The sequence below is a fragment of the Phacochoerus africanus genome, chromosome 10 (genome assembly GCF_016906955.1).
Source record: "Phacochoerus africanus isolate WHEZ1 chromosome 10, ROS_Pafr_v1, whole genome shotgun sequence".
Classification (NCBI taxonomy): domain Eukaryota; kingdom Metazoa; phylum Chordata; class Mammalia; order Artiodactyla; family Suidae; genus Phacochoerus; species Phacochoerus africanus.
Genome location: NC_062553.1, coordinates 110,118,582 through 110,132,587, shown reverse-complemented (window position 1 = coordinate 110,132,587; position 14,006 = coordinate 110,118,582). Strand labels below are relative to the sequence as shown.

Sequence of the window (14,006 nt, the reverse complement as noted above, 5' to 3'; positions counted from 1 at the left end):
TGAAATGCCTAAACTCAAAGTAAATACAATACAGCTGAAGACCTTTTTATAAAATGTACCTCAGGCGTTCCCGTCATGGCACAGTGGAAATGAATCCAACTAGGAACCATGAGGTTTGATCCCTGGCCTTGCTCAACAGGTTAAGGATCCAGTATTGCCGAGAGCTATGGCATAGGTCACAGACATGGCTCGGATGCCAAGTTGCAGTGGCTGTGGCATAAGCCAGCAGCTGTAGCTTTGACTGGACCCCCTAGCCTGGGAATCTCCATATGCCACTGGTGCGGCCCTAAAAAGCAAAATAAAAATAGACATAAAATGTATCTCAGAGAATTTTTGTGTTGAAGGATCATTAAATGTTCACGTTAGAATTTATCACAAATGAAAGTGCCCCTGTAGACATAACATGTAAAGTAAGAGCTATCATATTTAGCATCAAGACTTAAGAGGAAGGGTGTCAGCCTTTTTACATACATGACCTTGTTAAATACTCATTACGGTTTCCCACAATATCTCATCTTAGAGATGAGGACCCTGAAACTTAGAAGTCAGTTATTTGGCTGAGGCCACACAGCGGAGGAGTCAGCCACGATTCAAACCTAGGCAAGTCTACCTCAGAGGCTATCAGTGATGGTTCTGTGTGCATTACTTCCAGGGAGCGCTTTGTGAAGCAGGGGCCCCCACCTGCCCTTCCCTCTCACGTGTCTTAGAGCTTAAGCTCTAGGTTGGGAACAGAGGAGAAGCTCAGTGAACATCTGATCTTCTCAAACATCTTCTACCACCTCAAGTGGGAAATAAAGAGTGGAAAACTAAAGAAACTATAGCTCTCCCAACACAGTTTTTCCCAAATAATTTTGAAGCAATGTATCTGTCAATACATGAATAGATTTCAATTTTTGAATTTTTCAGTTTACATCTTGAAAAACATCAGCTATGTTTCAGTCTGAAAAACTAGTTTACCTTTTTTTCAGTGTAAATTTGTGTTAATTCTCTGCTAATGTACAGTATCCTCCATCATACCATGGGGCAAAAAACTGTTTCATTTTTTTCCCAAGAAACTCTGTCTTGTTCTGTCCATTACAATTGAAATGCATTGTCCAAGTGCACGGCTAAATGCTAGTAGCTCTGTGCGAAGAAATGTACAGGTCCAGTACATACAGTTCTATGTAACCGTAGATATGAATTCCTCAGGTCCGCATCTGAACATTAAAGAATATCTTCTAAATGTTTTCTTTTACCTTTCAGTAGTCAGTACTTACCTGCCCTTTTCTTCTAGCTTCTGGATTCTTCTTTTTGTAATTTTTTTTTTTGTCTTTTTGCTTTTTCTAGGGCTGCTCCCATGGCATATGGAGGTTCCCAGGCTAGGGGTTGAATCAGAGTTGTAGCTGCCAGCCTATGCCAGAGCCACAGCAACGCGGGATCCGAGCTGCATCTGCAACCTACACCACAGCTCACGGCAATGCCGGATCGTTAACCCAGGCATCGAACCCGAAACCTCATGGTTTCTAGTCATATTCGTTAACCACTGTGCCATGACGGGAACTCCTTGATTCTTCTTTTCTAACAGTCTACAATGAAATTTTAATCTCAGGCTAAACAATCTAAAGATCTTTCCTGCTTAGTCCCCAGGTTACTTCGCATTGAAGTTACTTGAATCAAAAAATGTCCTCACCCACTGTTTTAGATTACTTAGAAGAGTACACACAGAAACCTTCTATATTAAGAAGGTTTAAAATGTTCATTCATATTTTTTATTCTAGGTCTAGACTTTTTCCTCAGAGAGAATCAGAAATGGAGACAAAAATTTATGTTTAAGGATATTGGTTGCAATATTATTTATAATGGCAAAAAATTGGAAAGAACTTAAAGAGCTATAAAAAATTTTAGTTGCTAAGATTTAATACCATAGAGAAACAATCTGAGTTAAAAAAAAAAAGGGGGGGGGAGTTCCCATTGTGGCTCAGCAGGTTAAAAATTTGACTGGTATCCATGAGGATGTGGGTTCGATCACTGGACTTGGTCAGTGGGTTAAGGATGCAGGGTTGCCACAAGCTGCAGAGTGGGTTGCAGATGCAGCTTGGATCTGGTGTTGCTGTTGCTGTGGCTGTGACATAGGCCGGCAGCTGCAGCTCTGAATCGACCCCTAGCCTGGGAACTTCCATATGCCACAGATGCAACCCTAAAAAAAAAAAACAAAAAAACAGGGCACAAAACAATATATACTATTGAATACCAAGTTTAGAAAACAAAATGAGTGTGTGTGTATATATATATATATATAGTCTATAAATAAATATAAATATTATTTGCATATTTTCTATTATAAGCGTTAACTTATGTAACTGTAAAAGTTCATTTAAAAAAATCTTACTTTTATAAATAATGAATGATTTCTCCTAATCAAATTTCATAATTTATGTTGAAACGCTTATCATTAAACATTGGAATATTGGTAAAATATTATTATAATATTGTATTTTCTTTGCATTTTTAATAAAATTTACACAAAATTTTTACACCTGTAGAAGAGATTGTTCATTGTCTTCCATGCAACAGTAACAGACTAACTTATTAGTTTGTAAGTAGGATAAAAATCAAACACAAAACCTGATGATTTTGGTACAAGGATGGGATCAAAATAATACTAAAAGTAGATCTCTCTAATTGAGACCAAGAACATAATTTAAACTGTTCAGCTATTTTACTATTATTTTACTATACAGGCAGGTGGAAAGAGAATAACATATAACTTGGTTCTACAATATTAGCCTACTTCCAAGGTAACCACCCCAAACTCTTGGGTCAGGGACAAAGGACTTTTACTCATGGCACAGGAAGCAGCATAAGCACCAACATTTCAACAGTGGTCCGCAAGACAAATGCTTACACTGCAATGGACTGAGTTGTAGGAAAAAACACTGAACTCGGGGATCCACTATTTTTATAACAAGCAGTAAGCACCCTGCACTCTGTCCTGGGGGGAGACATTACCTCACCGGTCAAGGTTGCTTACTGCAAATACAATCCGAAGCAATGTGCTGAGTAAGAGTGGTCAGAGCCTTGCATGGTAGATTGCCTCCCCCAGCAATACATATTCTTGGCTGGACTCAAATTTTCACATGAGATCCCATCTTTGTGCCAAAATTGTCAGTTTTTGTATTTGAGTATATCCTACTCACAAAAACTAGTAAGTTAGCCTGTTACTGTTTCATGGATGCTGGTTCTTGCATCAGAGACAAAGGCCTTGCATTTTTGGCCGACCCAGTAAAAAGGAGCAAGGCCCATGGTGGACTGCTTCTCTCAAAAACAACCTAAAACCTAGGTACTTAAATACACCCGCCATACCTACCCAAGAAGTACTCTGTCAACAGCTACATTAGTAGAAGAAGAAATCAGAAGTTTCCAAGGTCTTCCATTTCCAACTGCAAGAGCTTCACTCTTTTCAAATAGCTGAACAAAAAACAAAATCACCACTGCCAGCAAATAACTTTTTCCTGCTCCAAAAACACCTAATTATTTTGAAGGAAGGGGGAAAAAAATAAAAGCAATTTTATCATAAATAAGTCTCTGAAAAGTACAACAAGTATTTTATCCACCTATCTTGCTCTCTCCTTGGATTTACTCAAAAATATTAGTTGAATGCTTATTATGTTCTTAATTAGTACAATGGATAAATATATAAATAAATATTCAAAAGACCTCCACATTTAAGGAGGCCATGGTGTATTTAGGAAGACAGACAAGTAAAGGAAAATGATAATATAGTAACGTTGCTGGGTATCAAAAAAAGAACATCTCTCTCTGCTTTGGTGGACATGGGAATGCTTCCTAAAAATAAAGGTCATTCCATGCAGAGGTATGACAAAGCATGTAGTTGACAAGTATTTCTTTTCTTTCTTTCTTTCTTTTTTTTTGGCTGCCTCGAGACACATGGGGTTCCCAGGCCAGGGATAGAACCTGCATTCCAGTGCCCCCAAGATGCTGCCGATCCATTGCACCACAGCAGGACCTCTCTCCCTCCCTCCATCCCTCCTTCCTTCCTTCCTTTCGCCATGCGTGCAGCCTATGGGGTTCCCAGGCCAGGGATCGAACCTATACCACAGCAATGACCCAAGCTGCTATAGTGACCACGTTGGATCCTTAACCCACTGCACCACAAGAGAACTCCCTGATTACAGCGTATAATAAATAGGCAAGAGACAAGGTATGTGACAAGGTAGGCAAAGGGATAAATCACAAGAGTTCTGCTTGCTATGACTAGGAGTGTGAATTGTATCTTAAAAGCCAGGGGAAATCAATGAACAACTTTAAGCAATGGAATTGACTTCAATCAGATTTGTGTTTTAGGGAGGTGGAGGGGATGCGCTAGGGTTGTGGGATGGAAATCCTATAAAACTGGATTGTGATGATCATTGTACAACTATAAATGTAATAAATTCATTGAGTAGTAAAAAATAAAATTTTCCAAAAAAAAGATTTGTTTTAGAAAAACTACTTGAGTGAAAATATAAAGAAAGGTAAAACTAAAGGTAGAGCAATTCGAAATCTGTGTGAGATAATCATAACAATAATGCACTCTAACTTTACTTAAAGTGCTTCTTATGTGCCAGGCACCATTCTAAGCCCTTTACCTATATTAACTCATTTAATACTTCAAACCTATGAGACAGATGCTATTACAAACCCCATTTTACAAAGTAGGGAATTAGAGCTAAGAGAACTCACACTCTCAATAGGCTATGGGGAGGTGTGGTGAAGTCTTGGATCGAGGAGGAGCAAATGAGTTGGAGAGGAGAGAATCAATATGAAAAACAGGTAGAAACTGGAAGGGACAGCTCAGTGATCTGCTGCCCAGGGGAGGGGGGGCAAGAGTGATGGAGGAAGATTAAGAGAAAGTCACTTAATCTAAGGAGAAAGAATTATCTAGGATGATTCCCAAGTGTCTAGCTTGGTCAATAGAATAGAAATGAAACGAATACTTAAAATAGGACAAAACGGGAGTTCCTGTCGTGGCTCAGTGGTTAATGAATCTGACTAGGAACCATTAGGCTGCAGGTTCAATCCCTGGCCTTGCTCAGTGGGTTAAGGATCCAGCGTTGCTGTGAGCTGTGGTGTAGGTCACAGACGAGGCTCGGATCCCAAGTTGCTGTGGCTCTGGCGCAGGCCGGCGGCTACAGCTCTGATTAGACCCCTAGCCTGGGAACCTCCATATGCTGTGGGAGCAGCCCTAGAAAAGGCAAAAAGACCAAAAAGAAAAAAAGAAAGATAATAATAAAATAAAATAGGACAAAACATATGATCAGCTTTGGGGAAGAAGTCTGTGAAACAAAATGAATTAGAGGTAACCAATTCCAGACAAAAGTATTAGCTCTGAAGAGGGCAAAGCAAAGCTCCTTCACTGGGACAGAACCAACAGAGTAGGAAGAGGCCCAGACTTCGTTAAGTTTGAGAAGGGCAGGACACTGAAATGAGTTTCTGTTACGAACTTCATTTCCTGTTTCAGAGGCAAGATCAATTTCAGAAAGAGAGCTGGACAGGGGCAAGGATGGGGTTATAAGACTGAAGGTTTGGACTAGCCACTATGAAGGATGAAGAGTGAGCTGACTAGGAATTAATTCATTCAATAATAGTAACATGCAGATGTCTAGATCGAATGTGGATACTTTGATAATAATGAGAGTATAATGTTATTCATTCATCAGATATGCCACCTACTCTCCCTTTTAGGGTGGTCAGTTCTCCTCCCACCTAATAGTTTACTAAGGGGGCTCAAATTCGAAAAATCTATTCTGGAATCTTGTTTGACTAGGAAATTACAAGTGAGTAGACAGAGTTACGAAAGCTTACACAATGCATTTAATAGAACTGTTTTCTTTTTTGCTTCTTACCATGTATGATCGTGATTGGGAGGGTGTGAGTTCCCAGTTCCTTCACTTCTTCAGCACTTCCTTGTGATGCCATCATTTGCGCTATCTGAATTAGGGCTGTAGCTTGATCCTTGTTTAACTTGTGTGCGTGAATTAACTCACCAGCTAACTTCAGCGTTGCTCCTATACTGAGCAGTTCAAATTTTGTATTGATATTTGAGAAGGCTGGTGGGATAAATTTTCTCTTATTGACTCTCTTGTTGCTCACTGTAGTTGATGAAGACCTAGGTAAAAAGGCAGCAAATAAAATTTTTTCTTAAATAAGGGGCTTTTGAAATAGGGAAGTAGATCTATTCATAATAGCCTGCACTTTATAAGCATCACAGAGAACATTTTTTTGCAGATACAAATGCATATACACCCCAATTTGGAGGAGGGTAGAAGAGAAGAAAACTAACATTTATTGAAAACCTGGGAGTTCCTGTCGTGGCGCGGTGGTTAACGAATCTGACTAGGAACCATGAGGTTGCGGGTTCGGTCCCTGCCCTTGCTCAGTGGGTTAACGATCCGGCGTTGCCGTGAGCTGTGGTGTAGGTTGCAGACGTGGCTCGGATCCCACGTTGCTATGTCTCTGGCATAGGCCGGTGGCTACAGCTCCGATTCGACCCCTAGCCCGGGAACCTCCATATGCCGTGGGAGCGGCCCAAAGAAATAGCAAAAAAAAAAGACAAAAAAAGAAAACCTACTATATACTGGCATTACACTAAGCATTTTACACATCAATTGATGTAATCTTGACAATACTATAGTTAATTATCTCAAATAGAGATACAGAAACATTAACATTTTTCCCCAAAAAGCACATAGCTAGTAAGTGTTTTATATTGACTTTAAAGCCCATGTTCCAGTAAACAAAACTTGGATAATTAATATAGTCTCCAATTAAAACTTAGATAATTAATATAGCCTCCAGGTAAAACTGCAATAAGTTGGTTTTATTTCTATTTCTATTAAGACTGAATTCATTTCAAAGTAGATAAATAACAAAATGGATATTGATTTTTTTTTTTCCTAGAACTCCACTGTGGTGAAAAAAATGAAACAACATTCCCCTTGTGGCTCAGGAGGTTACAAACCCAACTAGGATCCACGAGGATGCAAACCCAACTCTGGCCCCACTCAGTGGGTTAAGGATCCGGTGATGCCATGAGCTGTGGTGTGGGTTGCAGACAAAGCTCAGATCTGGCACTGCAGTGGCTGTGGTGTAGGCCAGCACCTGCAGCTCTGATTCAACCCCTAGCCTAGGAACTTTCATATACTGGAGGTGTGGTCCTAAAAAGCAAAAAAAAAAAACAAAAAAAAACCCAAATTAGAAACCAGGCTTTTTTGGAGTTCCTGTCTCGGCTCAGTGGTTAACAAATCCGACTAGGAACCATGAGGTTGCGGGTTTGATCCCTGGCCTTGCTCAGTGGGTTAAGGATCCGGCGTTGCTGTTAGCTGTGATGTAGGTCACAGATACGGCTTGGATCCCAAGTTGCTGTGGCTCTGGTGTAGGCTGGGCGGCCACAGCTCCGATTAGACCCCTAGCCTGGGAACCTCCATATGCCTCGGGAGCGGCCCAAGAAATGGCCAAAAAGACCAAAAAACAAAACAAAACAAACCAAAAAACTAGGCTTTTTCTATCATTTTCATGAATTCAATATAATGTTACTTCTAATTTTTAAAAAAGGGGGCATGGGAGTTCCTGTTGTGGCACAGTAGGTTAATGATCTGGCTTGTCTCTGTGGCGATGCTGCTTTGATCCCCAGCCCAGTGCAGTAGGTTAAGGATCTGGCATTGCTGCAGCTGTGGCATAGGTCGCAGCTCAAGCTTGGATTTGATCCCAGGAACTTCCATATGCTGTGGAGGCAGCTGAAAAAGAAAAATAAATAAATAAAAAGGGGGCATGGTGCTTGAGAAATTAAAAATAAAATTTCATCAAGAATGAAATTAGTCGAAGTTCCTGTTGTGGCATAGCAGAAATGAATCCGGCTAGTATCCATGACGATGCAGGTTCGATGCTTCACTCAGTGGGTTAAGGATCCGGTGTTGTGGTGAGATGTGGTATGGGTTGCAGACGCTGCTTGGGTCTGGCATTGCTGTGGCTGTGGCCGGCTGCTCCAGCTCTGATTCAACCCCTTGCCTGGGAACTTCCATATGCAGTGGGTGTGGCCCTATAAAGAAAAAAAAAAAAAGAATACAATTTGTATCAATATATATACTAGATTCAAGCTGTAAAATGATTTTAAAATAATTCTTTTAAATGTTAAATAATTTGTGACATAAAAATAGAGATAAATAAAAAAATTAAAATATTCAAAAGATTCTTATGAAATTGTTCCCGGACAAAAGAAAATTTTACAGTAACACTTATTACCCCAAACACCATAAATAAATGGGAAGATGAATGGATGGATTGTTGGGAAATGTGTATTCCCCTTTCTCTTATTTATTTATTTACTTTTTGGTCTTTTTTTTAGGGCCGCACCCATGGCATATGGATGTTCCCAGGCTAGGGGTTGAATCGAAGCTATAGCTGCCATCCTACACCATAGCCACAGAAATGCCAGATCCGAGCCTCGTCTGCGACCCACACCACAGCTCACAGCAACGCCAGGTCCTTAACCCACTGAGTGAGGCCAGGGATAGAACCCCCATCCCCATGGATGCTAGTCAGGTTCATTATCTGCTGAGCCACGATGGGAACTCCTATCTTTTTAACTACTGATAAACAGTAATCTCATAACCCCTGAAAAAAAAAAAAAAACACTTTGTTAGCAACAATTTATGTAATGTACTTTTACTGCATTTTCATCATCACGATTAGTCACCACTTCTGAAGACCAATGACCCAAAGGTAAATAATGACTTACATTGTTAACAGGTTCTGTGTTAGAGGCAGAGTAGCTGGATTAAAGTAGTCCTGAATATTTTTCAAAGTGGTCAGCTCCGTGCTAGCATTACAAACCAATAATGCATGGACCAATGCTGTAGACAGAATGCAGAAAATGAACATTTAATGTAAATAAAATGGGCCATTAAAAAAACTACTATACTACCTGCTCATTTATACCTTGCATAACTTACATCAAATTTGGATTTCCACACATTAGTTAATGAAAAAGAACAACTGCTTAGAGTTAGTGGGGGGGGTGACACCGCTAACAGCCAGCAGTTCAATTTTATCAGCATAGCATAATGTACAGTAGTGTGTGTGTGTAATTTTTGAACATTTTCTTATATTTCTTCCTCGATTATTTTATAGAAATATATAGAAAGCAGAAAACGAGAATGTTATTATTGCTGAGGAAATTACAGCAACAAATAGGAAAATATAAATTTAAAAAATAATAAATGTTCACTTAATTAGGCTTAACCTGACTGACTAGGTTTATTCAGTTCTGAAAGAAAAAGAATCAAGTTAGAAATATCTATGAAATACCTGAAATGAGTCATTAAATGCTGTCTTTAGTTATGGACCAAATTCAACCATCAGAAATTATTCCAGAGATCAAAATATATAGAGAAATCTACAGATTCACAGAACTGGATAGGGATTCAGCTTACTAAGGCTTCCTTTATTAAAAGAAAAATAAGGTTCATAGCTTACTGTTTTATTAAGAATTTCTCAAGAAAAATGATGCTCTCAAATGAAAACCATACCCTCCTGCTCAACCACTCACAAAATTTCTTACAAAATCTACAAGACCTTCTCGATGTAAAAATAAATGACTTGTTTACTAAATGTACACTAGAATAATAAACCAAGAAAATTTAATAAATCAAGAATCAGACTTATGCAAGAAAATGTTTATATGTTTAATACTTAGAAAGCAGGTATATACCATGTAAAATTCAACCAACAAAATACTTAAGTGAGGGGTCAAGCTTTTTAATATTTTAGCCCTCTGGGACTTGAGCTTCAGAAATGTTTATTTTTATTTTACTTTATTTTATTTATTTTGTTTTTAGGGCCACACCTGCACCCTGGCATATGGAGGTTCCCAGGCTAAGGGTCCAATCGGAGCTATAGCCGCCAACCTATGCCAGAGTCACAGCAATGCAGGATCCAAGCCGTGTCTGTGACCTATGCCACAGCTCACGGCAATGCCAGATCCTTAACCCACTGAGCGAGGCCAGAGATTGAACCGAAACCTCATGGATCCTAGTCAGATTTGTTTCTGCTGCACCACGCTGGAAACTCTCAGAAATATTTAGATATTCAACTTTTCATACACATTTTCAGAAACACTGTATATACAGTAATAGTAAGTAGAGCTTGTTGCTTTTTGTTGGCTTTAATCAAACAGTCCCACACAAAGTTAGGATTCTTGCTTGCATCACGTCTTTCATTTTTTAATTTATTTTTTATTTTTTTGACTGTGTTTTGTCTTTTTAGGGCTGCACCTGCGGCATATGGAGGTTGCCAGGCTAGGGGTCTAATTAGAGCTGTAGCTGCTGGCCTACACCACAGCCACAGCAATGCCAGATCCAAGCCGCATCTGTGACCTACACCAAAGCTCACGGCAACGCCAGATACTTAACCCACAGGGCGGGGCCAGGGATTGAACCCGCATAGTTTCTAGTTGGATTCATTTCTGCTGCACCCAAGACAGGAACTCCCTCTTTCATTTTTTTAAAATAAAAATTAAAATGGGCATAGTAATACTTACTGTTAGTGGGCCAGTTGGAAGGGAAATAACCTTTCAAAGGTAGTAGCTCTACCTCATTGACAGATGACGGTCCAAAGAATGTACTACATGCAATAAAAGTATCCAATTCAAAGTCTAGGGTTTTTGAAACCACCCAAAGATCATCTGAAAAGACAAATGTTTGTAAAGAACTCAGAACTATGTTCAATCCAAAGCCACCTTAGACTTCTTAGATGCTTAGTCCTATATTATTTCTCAAAACACAAAATTGGTTATGGTCATCAACAAGATTCCATCCAAACTAAGACCTAAACACATAACATTTCATTTCCATGTTTTTCACTCAGTTTTATGTTTTTAAAGTTATTTTATAATTATTTTTTTAAAATTGTAAGTAACTCAAAAAAGCCCATCTAATTCATCTTCCTCTTTTAACAATTCATCTCTCTCTTTTTTAACAGTTCTGTAACATCTGATTTTCCCAAGGCAGAATATTAGTCTAAAAAGATGCTCAGTCATGTAATGGTTTCCATGCTCAAAAAAGGTCAGCAATCCTTGGATAGAATACAAGTTCTCTTAATAGACCTCACTTAACAGATGCTCCAGATTAATTAATGTTGTTTCTTCCCCATAGCACATCAAGCACACATGGCTAGTAGGCTACTTTCCAGAATACCTGTACACTAGTTCTACTATCAGGTGAGTTTACACTTATAAAGAATTGACTGCATTTGTTCTCAAACTTACTTATTCTAGGTCTATTTACTATTATAATTATATAAATTAATCACATACTATTTGACCCATTATGAGTATGAAGGAAAAAACTATTAAGAAAACTACATTACTGGGAGTTCCCATCGTGGCTCAGTGGTTAATGAATCCGACTAGGAACCATGAGGTTGCGGGTTTGATCCCTGGCCTTGCTCAGTGGGTTGAGGATCTGGCGTTGCCGTAAGCTGTGATGTAGGTCGCAGATGTGGCTTGGATCCCGCATTGCTGTGGCTCTAACGTAGGCTGGCAGTTACAGCTCCGATAGACCCCTAGCCTGGGACCCTCCCATATGCCGTGGGAGCGGCCCAAGAAATGGCAAAAAGACAAAAAAAAAAAAAAAGAAAAGAAAAAAAAGAAAACTACATTACTGCCTTGGAAAGTCCAATGCATATCACATAAGACTGAAAAATATTGCATTATTTTTTTAACACAGAACTGATTTATTTTTATGTTAACTCTTATCAATACCCCCATAGAACTATTTTTTTAAGGAAATATATTTAGGAAAATATTTTAGAAAATGCTTATCTATAGTATATTATATACCTAATTTATTTAAAAATATTTGCCAATTGAGGTAAAACATATTTAAACAGTTCATTTCCTATTTGCAAATATTTATCTTATTCAATATTCACAATTTTTAAAAAGATCTCCAATTCAAGAGAGTTGATGGAAAAAAGCATTTACCTCTCTTTTCTCTCTAAATCCCATTAAAATAATAGGAGGAATATAAAATACAAATCTAGTACAGTACTGGAAAATAGCCAGGGGTGGGGCAGAGAAAGCCACACTCATTTCAGAGATTCTTAAGGAAGCCACAAAGGGAATGGGAAAAGAAAGATGATAAAATCCTACAAAGCTGGGAAAATACTAATCCTTTACAGATGATAGAAAGGAATTGTGAAAATACACACAGTTTCACCACCAGATTCCTGGATTAACCCCAAGCTTTACCAACCAAGGAGTTATGGATGTAGAAGTTCAGCTGTGACAGTCATTAAAGGATGGTGGAATAAATCCTATCACTCTTGGAGCAGCTGACTCCAAGATGTGTTCTGAGGCTGAACTTGAGAATGCAACCCTCTAAAACAGAGACTTACCAGAAGGGACTTTGAGTGAGAAAAATGGGGGAGTAACCTACATAACTACTTGGTACCAGGGATAGGTAAACAGGTCAGTCCACTGGTAGGTCATGTATCTTATGGGAATTTTGTTCTTAGTAAAACACAATAATCTATATTATGTTCTGGGTTAACATACATTTTAAATGTCAGACAGGTACTATTATTATTACCATTATATACATGAAGTAGGGCTGAAGCCCAGAGAAGCTAAATAAATTATCCATAGGAGGGGGTTGGGATGGGGGTAGGGGGTGAAAAAAAAAGAAAAAAATTATCCATAGACATAGGGCCAATAAATGGCAGGTCTGAGACTGAACCCAATTCCCTGAGCTCATCAGAGCTGACCAGACTGGGGTCCACCTTCTCCCCATATGCATTGCCAGAAAGAATAGTCGATACCACCAGGGGAAAATTAGTTCAGAGGCCAAAATAATGAAACACTTAAGGAGCACAAAGACTTCAAAAGAAAAACAAGCTGGATCACAAGGTCCTACAGAAAAGGAAATATCAAAACAGATAAACAAAGGATTTAAATTTAGCCTGGTAAACAGGTTGGGTTCATCCCAGGTTCACAAGGATGGTTCAACATACACAAATCAATCAGCATCATACACCACATTAACAAAAAAAAAAGTCAAAAATCATATGATCATCTCAATAGACGCAGAAAAAGCATTTGACAAAGTCCAACATCCATTCATGATCAAGACCCTCGCCAAAGTGGGTACAGAGGGAACATTCCTGAATATAATCAAAGCCATTTATGAGAAACCCACAGCAAATATAATCCTCAATGGGGAAAAACTGAAAGCCTTCTCACTCAAATCTGGAACAAGACAGGGATGCCCACTCTCACCACTGCTCTTCAACATAATTTCGGAAGTCCTAGCCACAGCAATTAGACAAACAAAAGAAATAAAAGGCATCCATATAGGAAGAGAAGAGATAAAACTGTCACTGTATGCAGATGACATGATACTATACATAGAAAACCCTAAGGACTCAACCCCAAAACTCCTTGAACTGATTCATAAATTCAGCAAAGTAGCAGGATATAAGATTAACATTCAGAAGGCAGTTGCATTTCTGTATACCAGCAATGAAATATTAGAAAAGGAATACAAAAATACGATACCTTTTAAAATTGCACCTCACAAAATCAAATACCTCGGAATACACCTGACCAAGGAGGTAAAGGACCTATATGCCGAGAACTATAAAACTTTAATCAAAGAAATCAAAGAAGATGTAAAGAAATGGAAAGATATTCCATGTTCCTGGATTGGGAAAATCAATATTCTAAAAATGGCCATACTACCCAAAGCAATCTACAGATTCAATGCAATCCCTATCAGATTACCCATGACATTTTTCACAGAACTGGAACAAACAATCCAAACATTTATATGGAACAACAAAAGACCCAGAATTGCCAAAGCAATCCTGAGAAACAAAAACCAAGCAGGAGGCATCACTCTCCCAGACTTCAAGAAATACTACAAAGCCACAGTAATCAAAACAGTGTGGTACTGGTATCAAAACAGACAGAC

General features: G+C 38.8%; 1 protein-coding gene across 2 annotated transcripts in view; it reads right to left on the bottom strand.

The window, feature by feature from the left end:
• ZGRF1 (zinc finger GRF-type containing 1) overlaps positions 1-14,006 on the bottom strand; it is a 78,634-nt gene that overhangs the window by 7,167 nt on the left and 57,461 nt on the right. For both annotated transcript variants that reach the window (XM_047799036.1, XM_047799037.1), the window contains exons 17-20: positions 10,577-10,720; positions 8,777-8,891; positions 5,886-6,148; positions 3,347-3,506 (exon numbers count right to left, since the gene is read on the bottom strand). In XM_047799036.1, coding sequence (XP_047654992.1) covers positions 3,347-3,506; positions 5,886-6,148; positions 8,777-8,891; positions 10,577-10,720 — 682 coding nt within the window. The remainder of the gene's footprint in view (positions 1-3,346; positions 3,507-5,885; positions 6,149-8,776; positions 8,892-10,576; positions 10,721-14,006) is intronic.